Here is a 17,484-nt window from a genome sequence, read left to right on the forward strand (position 1 = left end):
AGAGTGGTGTGACTGGCTGTATGTACCAGTGGATCTCACAGTACCTGAACAATAGGAAGGCCCGAGTCCATGTCAATGGAGCATACTGTCGGAAGAAGACACTGAGAGAAGGGGTTCTTCAAGGAGTTGTCCTCAGCCCTACACTATTCCTCGTCTTTATCAACGACATCGTCAAAGATATGCCACGCAAAGTCCAGGGAACCATCTGTGCAGACGATCTTGTCCTATGGTGCTCGGAAGAACACCTAGTACCTCACAACCACCAAATACAGACTACAGCCTATGCTGAATGTTCTAGAAAGCTGGACAAAACAGTGGCTGGTGACAATGCCAAAACGACCACATACACTGTTTTCAGCCTCTCACCAAAAGAACAGAAGGCCAACCTGTGCATCAGTGGACAAACTCTACTTGCTGAGAACAACCCCACGTACCTGGGAATTACTTTTGACAAACGCCTGACGTGGATGAAGCAAGCAGAGAAAGCAGAATCAAGAGCAAAAATATGACTTGCCCTCATGAAGAGCTGGCAGGAACAACATGGGGCGCAGACAACACGACCTTCAGGAGGCTGTACACTGGTAGAGTCAGGCCAGTGCTGGAGTATGGCATGACTGCATGGGGCACTACGGCCAAGTCCAACTTTGAACGGATCAGCAAGGTTCAGAACCAAGCTACCCGTATCATCACAGGGGCCATGAGGTCTACACCAATTCAGGAGCTTGAAACCATCACAGAGCTCCAGCCCCTTGAGGACCGCAGAGACCTCAAACTCCTGACCCAGGCTGCCAAGTTCAAGAGGTTGCAAGGCCACCCAATGAAGGACAGTGTCCCAGCCAACAAAAGGACGGCTGAAGAGAGGGCGCTTCATACACCAGAGCAGGATCCTAGAACGGCAACATCAGGATATCCTTGACTATGCCCCCAAAGTGATATCCCGGTGTCTTGCCGTCCCTGCCTGGAGCGAAGGAACCCCTCCCCCCATCCAGTGCAGCATCCCTGGTGTTGGCCCCAAAGATTCCCAAAGCGGCCCTGAAAGAAAGTCCCTCACTCTTGAACACCTCCACGCCCAGTTCCCCAAAGAGTTCTAGACTCATGTCTACACTGACGGCTCTGCTGCAGATTCGGAACGGAGGGGCAGGAGTCTATGTTCAGTATCCAGGAGGCAGAGAAGAAAAGATCTGTCTCGCTACCAGCCTGTACTCCACCAATTACAGAGCCGAAGCAGAAGCCTTGAAAACAGCAGCAGCCCACATCGAGGTCAGCCCCTACGCCAGCCACAACGTTGTCTTCCTGACCGACGCCCTGTCCATCTCGCAGGCCCTTTGGTCCAACAGAGATCCAGAGCTCAACGATCTGTCTCTCGCCTCCCTCTACACAAGTCACACAGTCACCCTGCAGTGGATTCCCTCCCACTGCAACGTGCTTGGCAACGAGACTGCTGACTCCCTGGCAAAGGAAGGCACTACGAAAGAGCAGATGGACAGGTCTACCAACTACTCTGAATCCAGGACCATCATTAAGGCCAAGCTGCAGAACAAGTGGAAGCAGCAGCATCCATGCCACAACAGTGCAGACCCGTACTACCTGCTGACTCGTCAAGAGCAGGTACCCATTTTCAGGCTCAGGACAGGCCACAACCGCCTGAAACACCACCTATGCACGAAACTTCGTATCGGCGACACAGAGCAGTGCCCCTGCAGAAGAGGCAGTCAGACAACAGAACATCTGCTACAGTCCTGCCCGCTCCACCAAGCACTCAGAGAAAACCTGGCCCGACCCAATCCCAGCGGCCCAGAAGCTCTACGGAGAACTGGAGGACCTGCGACGTACTGCCGCCTTCGTCGAGGAGACGGGGGAATACATCCGAAAAATGACGAAAGAGACAACAACACCATAAACACTGTGACAAAAAAGAACCTTACTGCCAAATTTACAGGTAGTATGATAATATAATAACATTGCGTTTTTCAAAAGACCAAAAAGCAAAACGACCATCAAATGCACATACAAATTACTCCATCGACGCTATAACAATGAATTAAGATAAACACCAGAATTTTTCTTTTTTCTTTTTTTCTTTTTTTCCAGTCTCACCTGAGCACTAGGGTCTCAGAGACAAACTTCTTTGCGGCTGGAAGCCGAACGGCCGCACAGGTTCGGTGACAAACAAGTTGTGCCAGAGAGCATGCATGTTCCTGAGCTCTCACCTGAACATCCGTGTGAAAAATAAATGTTCACTCGAGCGCCCCACGCGCCTCGTGCAACCACGCTTGCCGCTTTCAATTAAAGTGTAATGCTACACGAAAAAACACCTGCTTCGATGTCTTTTTTCTGATAGGTGTAAGACAGAAAGAGAAACAGTTCATGTCTTTTGTCTGATAGGTGTAAAACAGAAAGAGAAACAGTTTATGTTTTTTATCTGATAGGTGTAAGACAGAAAGAGAAACAGTTTATGTCTTTTGTTTGATAGGTGTAAGACAGAAACAGTTTATGTCTTTTTTCTGATAGGTGTAAAACAGAAAGAGAAACAGTTTATGTCTTTTGTCTGATATGTGTAAAACAGAAAGAGAAACAGTTTATGTCTTTTGTCTGATAGGTGTAAAACAGAAAGAGAAACAGTTTATGTCTTTTGTCTGATATGTGTAAAACGGAAAGAGAAAGAGTTTATGTCTTTTGTCTGATAGGTGTAAGACAGAAAGAGAAACAGTTTATGTCTTTTGTCTGATAGGTGTAAGACAGAAACAGTTTATGTCTTTTGTTTGATATGTGTAAAACAGAAAGAGAAACAGTTTATGTCTTTTGTCTGATATGTGTAAAACGGAAAGAGAAAGAGTTTATGTCTTTTGTCTGATAGGTGTAAAACAGAAAGAGAAACAGTTTATGTCTTTTGTCTGATAGGTGTAAGACAGAAAGAGAAACAGTTTATGTCTTTTGTCTGATGGGTGTAAAACAGAAAGAGAAACAGTTTATGTCTTTTGTTTGATAGGTGTAAGACAGAAACAGTTATGTCTTTTGTTTGATATGTGTAAAACAGAAAGAGAAACAGTTTATGTCTTTTGTCTGATATGTGTAAAACGGAAAGAGAAAGAGTTTATGTCTTTTGTCTGATAGGTGTAAGACAGAAAAAGAAACAGTTTATGTCTTTTGTCTGATAGGTGTAAGACAGAAAGAGAAACAGTTTATGTCTTTTGTTTGATAGGTGTAAAACAGAAAGAGAAACAGTTTATGTCTTTTGTCTGATAGGTGTAAGACAGAAAAAGAAACAGTTTATGTCTTTTGTCTGATAGGTGTAAGACAGAAAGAGAAACAGTTTATGTCTTTTTTCTGATAGGTGTAAGACAGAAACAGTTTATGTCTTTTGTCTGATAGGTGTAAAACAGAAACAGTTTATGTCTTTTGTCTGATAGGTGTAAGACAGAAAGAGAAACAGTTTATGTCTTTTGTTTGATAGGTGTAAAACAGAAAGAGAAACAGTTTATGTCTTTTGTCTGATAGGTGTAAGACAGAAAAAGAAACAGTTTATGTCTTTTGTCTGATAGGTGTAAGACAGAAAGAGAAACAGTTTATGTCTTTTTTCTGATAGGTGTAAGACAGAAACAGTTTATGTCTTTTGTCTGATAGGTGTAAAACAGAAACAGTTTATGTCTTTTGTCTGATGGGTGTAAGACAGAAAGAGAAACAGTTTATGTCTTTTGTCTGATAGGTGTAAGACAGAAAGAGAAACAGTTTATATCTTTTGTCTGATAGGTGTAAAACAGAAAGAGAAACAGTTTATGTCTTTTGTCTGATGGGTGTAAAACAGAAAGAGAAACAGTTTATGTCTTTTGTTTGATAGGTGTAAAACAGAAAGAGAAACAGTTTATGTCTTTTGTTTGATAGGTGTAAGACAGAAAGAGAAACAGTTTATGTCTTTTGTCTGATGGGTGTAAAACAGAAAGAGAAACAGTTTATGTCTTTTGTTTGATAGGTGTAAAACAGAAAGAGAAACAGTTTATGTCTTTTGCCTGATGGGTGTAAAACAGAAAGAGAAACAGTTTATGTCTTTTGTTTGATAGGTGTAAAACAGAAAGAGAAACAGTTTATGTCTTTTGTTTGATAGGTGTAAGACAGAAAGAGAAACAGTTTATGTCTTTTGTCTGATGGGTGTAAAACAGAAAGAGAAACAGTTTATGTCTTTTGTTTGATAGGTGTAAAACAGAAAGAGAAACAGTTTATGTCTTTTGCCTGATGGGTGTAAAACAGAAAGAGAAACAGTTTATGTCTTTTGTTTGATAGGTGTAAAACAGAAAGAGAAACAGTTTATGTCTTTTGTCTGATAGGTGTAAGACAGAAAGAGAAACAGTTTATGTCTTTTGTTTGATGGGTGTAAAACAGAAAGAGAAACAGTTTATGTCTTTTGTTTGATAGGTGTAAAACAGAAAGAGAAACAGTTTATGTCTTTTGTCTGATAGGTGTAAGACAGAAAGAGAAACAGTTTATGTCTTTTTTCTGATAGGTGTAAGACAGAAACAGTTTATGTCTTTTGTCTGATAGGTGTAAAACAGAAACAGTTTATGTCTTTTGTCTGATAGGTGTAAGACAGAAAGAGAAACAGTTTATGTCTTTTGTCTGATAGGTGTAAGACAGAAAGAGAAACAGTTTATGTCTTTTGTTTGATAGGTGTAAAACAGAAAGAGAAACAGTTTATGTCTTTTGTCTGATAGGTGTAAAACAGAAAGAGAAACAGTTTCTGTCTTTTGTTTGATAGGTGTAAAACAGAAAGAGAAACAGTTTATGTCTTTTGTCTGATAGGTGTAAAACAGAAACAGTTTATGTCTTTTGTTTGATAGGTGTAAGACAGAAAAAGAAACAGTTTATGTCTTTTGTCTGATAGGTGTAAGACAGAAAGAGAAACAGTTTATGTCTTTTTTCTGATAGGTGTAAGACAGAAACAGTTTATGTCTTTTGTCTGATAGGTGTAAGACAGAAAAAGAAACAGTTTATGTCTTTTGTCTGATAGGTGTAAGACAGAAAGAGAAACAGTTTATGTCTTTTTTCTGATAGGTGTAAGACAGAAACAGTTTATGTCTTTTGTCTGATAGGTGTAAGACAGAAACAGTTTATGTCTTTTGTCTGATAGGTGTAAGACAGAAAGAGAAACAGTTTATGTCTTTTGTCTGATAGGTGTAAGACAGAAAGAGAAACAGTTTATGTCTTTTTTTCTGATAGGTGTAAGACAGAAACAGTTTATGTCTTTTGTCTGATAGGTGTAAGACAGAAACAGTTTATGTCTTTTTTCTGATGGGTGTAAAACAGAAAGAGAAACAGTTTGTGTCTTTTGTCTGATAGGTGTAAGACAGAAAGAGAAACAGTTTATGTCTTTTTTCTGATAGGTGTAAAACAGAAAGAGAAACAGTTATGTCTTTTGTCTGATAGGTGTAAAACAGAAAGAGAAACAGTGTCGTTATCATCATCATCGACATCTTCTTCATCATCTATCATCATCATTCAGTCGTCGTCGTTGTCATCATCACCATCACCATCACCATCATCACCACAACCATAACCATCATCACCATCACCACCTTCATCATCATCATCATCGTCATCACCATCATAATCATCCTCATCACCACCATCACCACCATCATCCTCACTAACACCATCATCATCATCATCATCATCACCATCATCAGTATCATCATTATCATCATCATCGTCATCACCATCATCGTCACATTATCATCACCATCGTCATCACCACCATCATCCTCTCTACCACCACCATCATCATCACCATCATCACTATCATCATCTTCGTCGTCATCAACATCACAATGATCACCATCACCATGATCACCATCATCATGATCACCATCATCATTATCATCGTGATCACCACCATCATCATCATTATCACCACCATCACCATCATTATCACCATGATCACCATCACCATCATTATCACTATGATCACCATCATCATCATTATCACCATGTTCACCAGCACCATCATTATCACCATCATCATCATCACCATCATCACTATCATCATCTTCGTCGTCATCAACATCACAATGATCACCATCACCATGATCACCATCATCATGATCACCATCATCATTATCATCGTGATCACCACCATCATCATCATTATCACCACCATCACCATCATTATCACCATGATCACCATCACCATCATTATCACTATGATCACCATCATCATCATTATCACCATGTTCACCAGCACCATCATTATCACCATCATCATTATCACCATGATCACCATCATTATCACCATCATCACCATCACCTCCACACCTGTTACAGACAACGCTGTGGATGGAGTACAACTTTGATCACCATCACCATCTTTATCACCATGATCACCATCATTATCACCATGATCACCATCATCACCATCACCTTCACACCTGTTACAGACAACGCTGTGGATGGAGTACAACTTTGATCACCTGCCGGCCTACACCCCTCATGTCCACGTCATCCCCCAGTACTGGCCGGACGTGGCCACAGACGTCATCTATGCCGTCACAGGCTATGACGGAAACATCTACTTCATCTCCCGAGACAGGTAGGTCCACCCCCTGTAGTCACTGTGCTGGGGGAGGGTTTGTGTGTGTGTGGTGGGGGGGGGGGGGTCCGGAGGGAAGATGGTGGACAGTGAGGATGAGAACGATGACGATGAATGTGATGAACGTTCTCTCTCTCTGTCTGTCTCTCTTTCTCTATCTCTGTCTTTGTCTCTCTCTCCCTCTTTCACTCTCTTTGTTGTATATTAAGAAATCTACGTTACATTGGTTTTCATTTATCTGTGACTCAATTATCTTGTGGCTACAGTCACGTGGTGCTGACCACCTTCCGGAGGAAAGTGCATGATGGGAAAACAGAGGGACTTCCGCACTGGCTGCAGGCTGCCTGCCAGGCTTCTGGGTGAGTTCTTTGTGTCGCTGAGTTAGTGCTCAGTTCTGTGTGTCGTGAGTTAGTGCTCAGTTCTGTGTGTCGTGAGTTAGTGCTCATTTCTGTGTGTCGCTGAGTTTGTGCTCAGTTCTTTGTGTCGTGAGTTAGTGCTCAGTTCTTTGTGTCGTGAGTTAGTGCTCAGTTCTTTGTGTCGCTGAGTTAGTGCTCAGGTCTTTGTGAGTTAGTGCTCAGTTCTGTGTGTCGCTGAGTTAGTGCTCAGTTCTTTGTTTTGTGAGTTAGTACACAGTTCTTTTTTTTTTTTTTGCTGCCCCATCATCTGCACCGTTTCAGTGGCATTACTCCCACGCCGCTCATTTAGATTCCCCCATACACGGCCACACCCGGGTTCGTCCGTCGCAGTTTCAGCGTCGGTAGTCCACAGGGAACCATCGATGTTAGGTCACCAGGAGGCCACACACCAGAGGAGACCCTGCACTGCTGCTGAGTCACTTCGGTGGTGTTCAGTGATGCCTGTTCTATTTTAACGTACCTAGGACACCACCTACTAAGCCCCTACTAACGATAATAATGGCTTAGTCGCGGAGCCAGACTGAGTGAGCATCCCTCCCTGAGTGGAGACCGCCACCACGCCCCTCAAACAACAGCCCCCCATGAATCTGACGACATTGACAGGACTCACCCCAAGCACGGAAGTGGAGGGGTATCGCAAACTGAGGTCACCATGAGAGCAGAGCATGAAAGGCCACAGACTTTGAGACTATTTTGTTTCTTTTGATGATGATGAAGGAGAAGGAGGATGACGATAATGATGACGATGTTGCTATGGAGGTCCGTTTTGGTTTGGGAGTGCGTGACAAGGCTGTACTCTACGCTTCCTGTTAGTGCTCAGTTCTTTGTGCTGCTTAGTCATTGCATAGTTCTTTGTATCGCTGAGTTAGTGCTCAGTTCTTTGTGTCGTGAGTTAGTTCTCAGTTCTTTGTGTCGCTGAGTTAGTTCTCAGTTCTTTGTGTCGCTGAGTTAGTGCTCAGGTCTTTGTGTCGTGAGTTAGTGCTCAGTTCCTTGTGTTGCTGAGTTAGTGCTCAATTCTTTGTGTCGCAGAGTCATTGCACAGTTCTTTGTGTCGCAGAGTTATTGCAGAGTTCTTTGTGTCGCAGAGTTAGTGCTCAGTTCTTTGTGTCGTTGAGTTAGTGCACAGTTCTTTGTATCGCTTGTGTCGTGAGTTAGTGCTCAGTTCTTTGTGTCGTTGAGTTAGTGCTCAGTTCTTTGTATCGCTTGTGTCGCTGAATTAGTGCTCAGTTCTTTGTGTCGTGAGTTAGTGCTCAGTTCTTTGTGTCGTGAGTTAGTGCTCAGTTCTTTGTGTCGCTTAGTTAGTGCTCAGTTCTTTGTGTCGCAGAATCATTGCTAGTTCTTTGTGTCGCTGAGTTAGTGCTCAGTTCTTTGTGTCGTTGAGTTAGTGCTCAGTTCTTTGTGTTGCGGAGTCATTGCACAGTTCTTTGTGTCACTTAGTTATTGCATAGTTCTTTGTGTCGCTGAGTTAGTGCTCAGTTCTTTGTGTCACTGAGTTAGTGCTTAGCTCTTTGTGTCGCTGAGTTAGTAATGAGTCGTTGAATTAGTACTCAGTTCTTTGTGTCGCTGAGTTAGTACTCAGTTCTTAGTGTCGCTGAGTCATTGCACAGTTCATGGTGTCACTGAGTTAATGCCTAGTTTTTTGTGTTGCTGAGTTAGTGCATAGTTCTTTGTGCCACTGTGTTAGTGCTCAGTTCTTTGTGTCGATGAGTTAGTACATAGTTCTGTGTGCCACTGTGTTAGTGCTGAGTTCTCTGTGTCACTGAGTTAGTGCTCAGTTCTTGCATAGTTCTTTGTGCCACTGTGTCACTGAGTCATTGCTTAGTTCTTCGTGTTGCTGAGTTAGTGCACAGTTCTTTGTGTCGCTGAGTCATTGCACAGTTCTTTGTGTCACTGAGTTAGTGCTCAGTTCTTTGTGTCACTGAGTTAGTGCTCAGTTCTTTGTGTCGCTGAGTCATTGCTTAGTTCTTCATGTTGCTGAGTTAGTGCACAGTTCTTTGTGTCGCTGAGTCATTGCACAGTTCTTTGTGTCGCTGAGTTAGTGCTCAGTTCTTTGTGTCATTTAGTACACAGCTGTTTCCAATTAATGCATATTTATTTGTGTTAAGTGTCATTGTAGAATTCTTTGTGTCACGTTTAAAGCAGAATCCTTTGTGTCACAGAGATAATACATAGTGTATTATGTCACAGAGATAGTACATAGTTGATTATGTCACAGAGACAATACATAGTTCATTGTCTCACAGAAATAGTACAGAGTTCTTTGTGTCACAGAGTTGGTACAGAGTTCATTGTGTCAGTGATTTATTTCAGAGTTCTTTGAGTCACAGAGTTGGTACAGAGTTCATTGTGTCAGTGATTTATTTCAGAGTTCTTTGTGTCACAGAGTTTTCTGTCTTCAGGTCTGGTTCTTCATCCACCCTGGTTAGTTTTCTGTCTTCAGGTCTGGTTCTTCATCCACCCTGATTAGTTTTCTGTCTTCAGGTCTGGTTCTTCATCCACCCTGGTTAGTTTTCTGTCTTCAGGTCTGGTTCTTCATCCACCCTGGTTAGTTTTCTGTCTTCAGGTCTGGTTCTTCATCCACCCTGGTTAGTTTTCTGTCTTCAGGTCTGGTTCTTCATCCACCCTGATTAGTTTTCTGTCTTCAGGTCTGGTTCTTCATCCACCCTGATTAGTTTTCTGTCTTCAGGTCTGGTTCTTCATCCACCCTGATTAGTTTTCTGTCTTCAGGTCTGGTTCTTCATCCACCCTGATTAGTTTTCTGTCTTCAGGTCTGGTTCTTCATCCACCCTGGTTAGTTTTCTGTCTTCAGGTCTGCACGGCTTCATCCACCCTGGTTAGTTTTCTGTCTTCAGGTCTGGTTCTTCATCCACCCTGGTTAGTTTTCTGTCTTCAGGTCTGGTTCTTCATCCACCCTGGTTAGTTTTCTGTCTTCAGGTCTGGTTCTTCATCCACCCTGGTTAGTTTTCTGTCTTCAGGTCTGGTTCTTCATCCACCCTGGTTAGTTTTCTGTCTTCAGGTCTGGTTCTTCATCCACCCTGGTTAGTTTTCTGTCTTCAGGTCTGGTTCTTCATCCACCCTGATTAGTTTTCTGTCTTCAGGTCTGGTTCTTCATCCACCCTGATTAGTTTTCTGTCTTCAGGTCTGGTTCTTCATCCACCCTGGTTAGTTTTCTGTCTTCAGGTCTGCACGGCTTCATCCACCCTGGTTAGTTTTCTGTCTTCAGGTCTGGTTATTCATCCACCCTGATTAGTTTTCTGTATTCATGTCTGCACGGCTTCATCCAGCATGGTTGGTTTTCTGTCTTCAGGTCTGCACGGCTTCATCCAGCATGGTTTTCTGTCTTCAGGTCTGCACGGCTTCATCCAGCATGGTTTTCTGTCTTCAGGTCTGCACGACTTCACCCAGCATGGTTGGTTTTCTGTTTTCAGGTCTGCACGACTTCACCCAGCATGGTTGGTTTTCTGTCTTTAGGTCTGCACGGCTTCACCCAGCATGGTTGGTTTTCTGTCTTCAGGTCTGCACGGCTTCATCCAGCATGGTTGGTTTTCTGTCTTCAGGTCTGCACGGCTTCATCCAGCATGGTTGGTTTTCTGTCTTCAGGTCTGCACGGCTTCATCCAACATGGTTTTCTGTATTCAGGTCTGCACGGCTTCATCCAACATGGTTGGTTTTCTGTCTTCATGTCTGCACGACTTCACCCAGCATGGTTGGTTTTCTGTTTTCAGGTCTGCACGACTTCACCCAGCATGGTTGGTTTTCTGTCTTTAGGTCTGCACGGCTTCACCTAGAATGGTTGGTTTTCTGTCTTCAGGTCTGCACGGCTTCACCCAGCATGGTTGGTTTTCTGTCTTCAGGTCTGCACGGCTTCACCCAGCATGGTTTTCTGTTTTCAGGTCTGCACGGCTTCACCCAGCATGGTTGGTTTTCTGTCTTCAGGTCTGCACGGCTTCATCCAGCATGGTTTTCTGTTTTCAGGTCTGCACGGCTTCATCCAACATGGTTGGTTTTCTGTCTTCAGGTCTGCACGGCTTCATCCAGCATGGTTTTCTGTTTTCAGGTCTGCACGGCTTCACCCAGCATGGTTTTCTGTCTTCAGGTCTGCACGGCTTCATCCAACATGGTTTTCTGTCTTCAGGTCTGCACGGCTTCATCCAACATGGTTGGTTTTCTGTTTTCAGGTCTGCACGGCTTCATCCAACATGGTTGGTTTTCTGTTTTCAGGTCTGCACGGCTTCATCCAACATGGTTGGTTTTCTGTCTTCAGGTCTGCACGGCTTCATCTAACATGGTTGGTTTTCTGTTTTCAGGTCTGCACGGCTTCATCCAACATGGTTTTGTTTTCAGGTCTGCACGGCTTCATCCAACATGGTTTTCTGTCTTCAGGTCTGCACGGCTTCATCCAGCATGGTTGGTTTTCTGTCTTCAGGTCTGCACGGCTTCATCCAGCATGGTTTTCTGTCTTCAGGTCTGCACGGCTTCATCCAGCATGGTTTTCTGTCTTCAGGTCTGCACGGCTTCACCCAGCATGGTTTTCTGTCTTCAGGTCTGCATGGCTTCACCCAGCATGGTTTTCTGTCTTCAGGTCTGCACGGCTTCATCCAACATGGTTTTCTGTCTTCAGGTCTGCACGGCTTCATCCAACATGGTTGGTTTTCTGTCTTCAGGTCTGCACGGCTTCATCCAGCATGGTTGGTTTTCTGTCTTCAGGTCTGCACGGCTTCATCCAGCATGGTTTTCTGTCTTCAGGTCTGCACGGCTTCATCCAGCATGGTTTTCTGTCTTCAGGTCTGCACGGCTTCATCCAGCATGGTTTTCTGTCTTCAGGTCTGCACGGCTTCACCCAGCATGGTTTTCTGTCTTCAGGTCTGCACGGCGTCACCCAGCATGGTTTTCTGTCTTCAGGTCTGCACGGCTTCATCAAACATGGTTTTCTGTCTTCAGGTCTGCACGGCTTCATCCAGCATGGTTTTCTGTTTTCAGGTCTGCACGGCTTCATCCAACATGGTTGGTTTTCTGTCTTCAGGTCTGCACGGCTTCATCCAGCATGGTTTTCTGTCTTCAGGTCTGCACGGCTTCACCCAGCATGGTTTTCTGTCTTCAGGTCTGCACGGCTTCATCCAGCATGGTTGGTTTTCTGTCTTCAGGTCTGCACGGCTTCATTAGGCATGGTTTTCTGTCTTCAGGTCTGCACGGCTTCATCCAGCATGGTTGGTTTTCTGTCTTCAGGTCTGCACGGCTTCATCCAACATGGTTGGTTTTCTGTTTTCAGGTCTGCACGGCTTCATCCAACATGGTTGGTTTTCTGTTTTCAGGTCTGCACGGCTTCATCCAACATGGTTTTCTGTCTTCAGGTCTGCACGGCTTCATCCAGCATGGTTGGTTTTCTGTCTTCAGGTCTGCACGGCTTCATCCAGCATGGTTTTCTGTCTTCAGGTCTGCACGGCTTCATCCAACATGGTTTTCTGTCTTCAGGTCTGCACGGCTTCATCCAACATGGTTTTCTGTCTTCAGGTCTGCACGGCTTCATCCAGCATGGTTTTCTGTCTTCAGGTCTGCACGGCTTCATCCAACATGGTTTTCTGTCTTCAGGTCTGCACGGCTTCATCCAGCATGGTTTTCTGTCTTCAGGTCTGCACGGCTTCATCCAACATGGTTTTCTGTTTTCAGGTCTGCACGGCTTCATCCAGCATGGTTGGTTTTCTGTCTTCAGGTCTGCACGGCTTCATCCAGCATGGTTTTCTGTCTTCAGGTCTGCACGGCTTCATCCAGCATGGTTTTCTGTCTTCAGGTCTGCACGGCTTCATCCAACATGGTTGGTTTTCTGTCTTCAGGTCTGCACGGCTTCATCCAGCATGGTTTTCTGTCTTCAGGTCTGCACGGCTTCATCCAACATGGTTTTCTGTTTTCAGGTCTGCAGGGCTCGGCAGTTTCCAACCCACTGTGGTCATCGCTCTGTTGGTGTCCATCGTATCTGCGCTCAGAAAGTGCTGACGTCACTTTTTGTGAGGACATGTTCCAGCAAACAACACATTATTTATTCTGCATCAGATCTCAGACTGTTAAAGGGCGGTCACTGCACAATCTTTCCGGGAAAACATGAAACAAACTGACCGGGTTTTCTTTGAAACTATCTGAACTTGAGACAATAAAACCCAAATTCACACACACACACACACACACACACACACACACACACACAGTCGCCTGTTCGTTATCTGATCTGTACATCTGTCACTTGCCATGTTGTTGCTATGGACGTGCCACAGTTGTTGCTATGGACGTGCCACAGTTGTTGCTATGAACGTGCCACAGTCGTTGCTATGGACGTGCCACAGTTGTTGCTATGAACGTCCCACAGTTGTTGCAATGAACGTGCCAAGGTTATTGCTATGAATGTGCCTTGGTAACTGCTATGGACATGCCACAGTTGTTGCTATGAACGTGCCTTGGTAACTGCTATGGACATGCCACAGTTGTTGCTATGAACGTGCCAAGGTTATTGCTATGAATGTGCCTTGGTAACTGCTATGGACATGCCACAGTTGTTGCTATGAACGTGCCTTTGTAACTGCTATGAACGTGCCACAGTTGTTGCTATGAACGTGCCACAGTTGTTGCTATGGACGTGCCACAGTTGTTGCCATGAACGTGCCACAGTTGTTGCTATGGACGTGCCACAGTTGTTGCTATGAACGTGCCAAGGTTATTGCTATGAACGTGCCTTGGTAACTGCTATGAACGTGCCACAGTTGTTGCTATGAACGTGCCAAGGTTATTGCTATGAACGTGCCTTGGTAACTGCTATGAATGTGCCACAGTTGTTGCTATGAACGTGCCTTGGTAACTGCCATGAACGTGCCACAGTTGTTGCTATGAACGTGCCTTGGTAACTGCTATGGACGTGCCACAGTTGTTGCTATGAACGTGCCACAGTTGTTGCTATGGACGTACCTTGGTAACTGCCATGAACGTGCCACAGTTGTTGCCATGAACGTGCCTTGGTAACTGCTATGGACGTGCCAAGGTTATTGCTATGAACGTACCTTGGTTATTGTTATGTACCACGGTTATTGTTATGTACCACGGTTATTGTTATGACCGTAGGACGGTCATCTTTCCTGACGATGTAAAGAATTGTCGGGTTGTGAATAAATACCAGGCTGGCTATTTAGCGACTACCCGATTGTTTGGGTTTTTTTGGTTTTGTTTTTGTTTTTCGTTTTTTTGTTTTGTTTTGGTTTGGTTTTTTTGTTTTGTTTTTTAATGAATTACACGCATTGGTTCATTCAACAGTTATGACGAAAGAATTACAATATTTGGGATTGCATGGTAAGATTTTAAGCTCGTTGTCTCAACGATTCAGGCTCAAAGCTCGGCTTACATCAGAGACTGACATAAACTGGATGTCACTTGGACAAGATACTGTCCACTATGTGCTGAGAGAGTGGGGATGGCACTTGGACAAGGTACTGTCCACTATGTGCTGAGAGAGTGGGGATGGCACTTGGACAAGGTACTGTCCACTATGTGCTGAGAGAGTGGGGATGGCACTTGGACAAGGTACTGTCCACTATGTGCTGAGAGAGTGGGGATGGCACTTGGACAAGGTACTGTCCACTATGTGCTGAGGGAGTGGGGATGTCACTTGGACAAGACACTGTCTACTATGTGCTGAGGGAGTGGGGATGTCAATTGGACAATCTTTAAAAGGAGTAAAAATACAAACAATGGAAAATTGAGGGTTGCAAGTAAAGCTTACAAGAACCAGTTGCGAATTTCGTTCAGGAAATAAAAAATTTTCAATTAAATCTAAACAAGAAGATCCGTCGTCTGAAAGGTAGTGATCCGAAATCGTGTTGGAAGTTATTAAATGGGTCTGTACATGAGAAACCTAATACGTACGTAAAGATAACGTGCGAATCCTTCATGAATCACTTTCAAAGCTTATATACTGAAGACTCCGCATTTGAAAACAATTTTGTTCGTACGGGAAATCAAACCGATACTCTCTAGAATTTTGAACGTTATTCAGGATATTTACAAGAAAGCAAAGTCGTGTGTGCATTAGAAAAATAACTATTCAGATTTCTCCAGTTGTAAGGATGGGGTGAGTGGGGTGAAGCAAGGTAACATTTTATCTCCTCTGTTGTTTGCTGTGTACCTTAATGCTATGAAAGAATTTTTATCAGAAAGAATGAGTGGTTTGAATAGTGTCCGAGACATGGGCCCCATGTATACTGATTTTGATGACAGACTGACATATTATATGTTTATTTTGCTTTATGCAGATGACACTGTTTGCCGAATCAGCCACAGGTCTGCAAAAAGCATTAGGCGCTTTGTCAGGTTATTGATTATGGAAATTAAAGCTAAATGCTTCGAAAACTAAAGATGTAATATTTTCTAGAAGAAAAGTCGGTAAACTGCCAACATTTAAATTTAACGGTGAAAATCTTGAGATGGCATATGATTTTCGGTATCTTGGCATGAAATTCAATTATAACAACAGTTTCAAGCCAGCGCAGAAAGACTTGTATGAGCGCGCTTCAAGGACCGTGTTTTGTTTATTAAAGAAATGTCGTAAATTAATGTTGTATGAGCGCGCTTCAAGGACCGTGTTTTGTTTATTAAAGAAATGTCGTAAATTAATGTTGTATGAGCGCGCTTCAAGGACCGTGTTTTGTTTATTAAAGAAATGTCGTAAATTAATGTTACCCATTGATGTTAAATGAAAATTATTTGAGCAAACTGTTGTACCAATTCTGTTATACGGCTCGGAGATTTGGTGCCCTCAAATGTGTGAGCTAGCCAACAAGCTCCAGATTAGATTTTATAAGATGATTCTGAAATTCCGGAAGGCTACTCCTGCACATATGGTCTTAGGTGAACTTGGACAATATCCTCTTCAACTTACAGCAAAATGCCGACTACTTAATTTTTGGTACAAGCTGACAGACCAAGAAAACAAAAATAAGCTCTCTAGTGTGATGCACAGATTTTTATTTCAGTTAACAGAAAGAGACATTTACAAATCTGATTATTTAATGTGTATCAAAAGTCTACCTAATGACCTAGGATTGGGTGGACTCTGGACTGAACATCGTGACATGCGTCCTTCATACAATAAATTTGAGAGAGGTTGAGAGACCAATATATGCAGACCTGGAGTGCAGAAATAAAAAAATAAAAAATGAATTGTACAGAATATACAAACAAAATTTTCAGTTTGAAAAATATATTACAATTCTCCCAGATAATTTCAGAACTATAGTTATGAAGTTTAGAACTCTCAGTCACAATTTAGCCATCCAGGAAGGAAGATTCTTATGTACTGACAGAAATGAGAGGGTTTGTAGAAAATGTAATTCAGGTGAATTGGAATACGAATTCCATTACGTCTTTAAATGCTCGTTCTTTTCAGACACTGGAAAAGCATTCTTAAAACCATTTTATTGTACACGACCGAACACACTGAAATACAGTACACTGCTTAATACTCCGAAGAAAATAGTGGTGTTGAAGCTGGCAAAATTTTTGAAAATTATTATTGAATCTGTGCGATAATTTTGATGTTTTTCTTCTTTTTTCTTATGTCAGGTTAGCAGTACTAAACGCTTCAAGTAATATATTTCTTTTTTTTTCCTTTTCTTTTTTTAAAAAAATAATCCTTATATTGAATTGATGATTGTTTATTTGCGTTTGTGCATGCAGACCCTGCAGGTTTTCTTTCCCTAGGGCTTCACTGTGTGCCCCCCTCCCCTCCCCCACCCCCTTTTTTATTTTCTTATTTTCTCTCTCTTCTTCGTGCGATGGCACGTCTCGAGGATGTGGGCCTGTTTTTCTCTTGTGTTTCCATGTACCCAAATAGGGTTTCTCGCATTAAAAATGATTTTGAACCTTTGAACCTTTAAACTATGTGCTGAGAGAGTGGGGATGTCACTTGGACAAGACACTGTCCACTATGTGCTGAGGGAGTGGGGATGTCACTTGGACAAGACACTGTCTACTATGTGCTGAGGGAGTGGGGATGTCAATTGGACAAGACACTGTCCACTATGTGCTGAGAGAGTGGGGATGGCACTTGGACAAGACACTGTCCACTATGTGCTGAGAGAGTGGGGATGGCACTTGGACAAGGTACTGTCCACTATGTGCTGAGAGAGTGGGGATGGCACTTGGACAAGGTACTGTCCACTATGTGCTGAGAGAGTGGGGATGGCACTTGGACAAGACACTGTCCACTATGTGCTGAGAGAGTGGGGATGGCACTTGGACAAGGTACTGTCCACTATAACCAAATTTTATCCCAGACAGTCGGGACAGCATTTGCCTTCTCCACTGTTATGATCATAGTCGGACACTACTTTCATACATACATAAAGTTAACATACATAAAGCGTACATAAACTTAAATTCATCATACATTAAAGTAAAACTTAAATTCATCATACATTAAAGTAAGAACTCAATGTTGGTTAATGTCATCACACA

The 17,484-nt window shown here is 43.1% G+C and overlaps 1 protein-coding gene across 1 annotated transcript in view; it reads left to right on the plus strand.

The window, feature by feature from the left end:
• LOC143278026 (uncharacterized) overlaps positions 1–16,897 on the plus strand; it is a 74,799-nt gene extending 57,902 nt beyond the window's left edge. Inside the window, exons 10-12 of the mRNA XM_076583038.1 lie at positions 6,426–6,577; positions 6,844–6,936; positions 12,903–16,897. Of these exons, the coding sequence (XP_076439153.1) occupies positions 6,426–6,577; positions 6,844–6,936; positions 12,903–12,984 (327 nt within the window). The 3' untranslated portion in view covers positions 12,985–16,897. The remainder of the gene's footprint in view (positions 1–6,425; positions 6,578–6,843; positions 6,937–12,902) is intronic.
• Positions 16,898–17,484: the final 587 nt, after the last annotated feature.

Source organism: Babylonia areolata, chromosome 35 (genome assembly GCF_041734735.1).
Source record: "Babylonia areolata isolate BAREFJ2019XMU chromosome 35, ASM4173473v1, whole genome shotgun sequence".
Taxonomy (NCBI): Eukaryota; Metazoa; Mollusca; class Gastropoda; order Neogastropoda; family Buccinidae; genus Babylonia; species Babylonia areolata.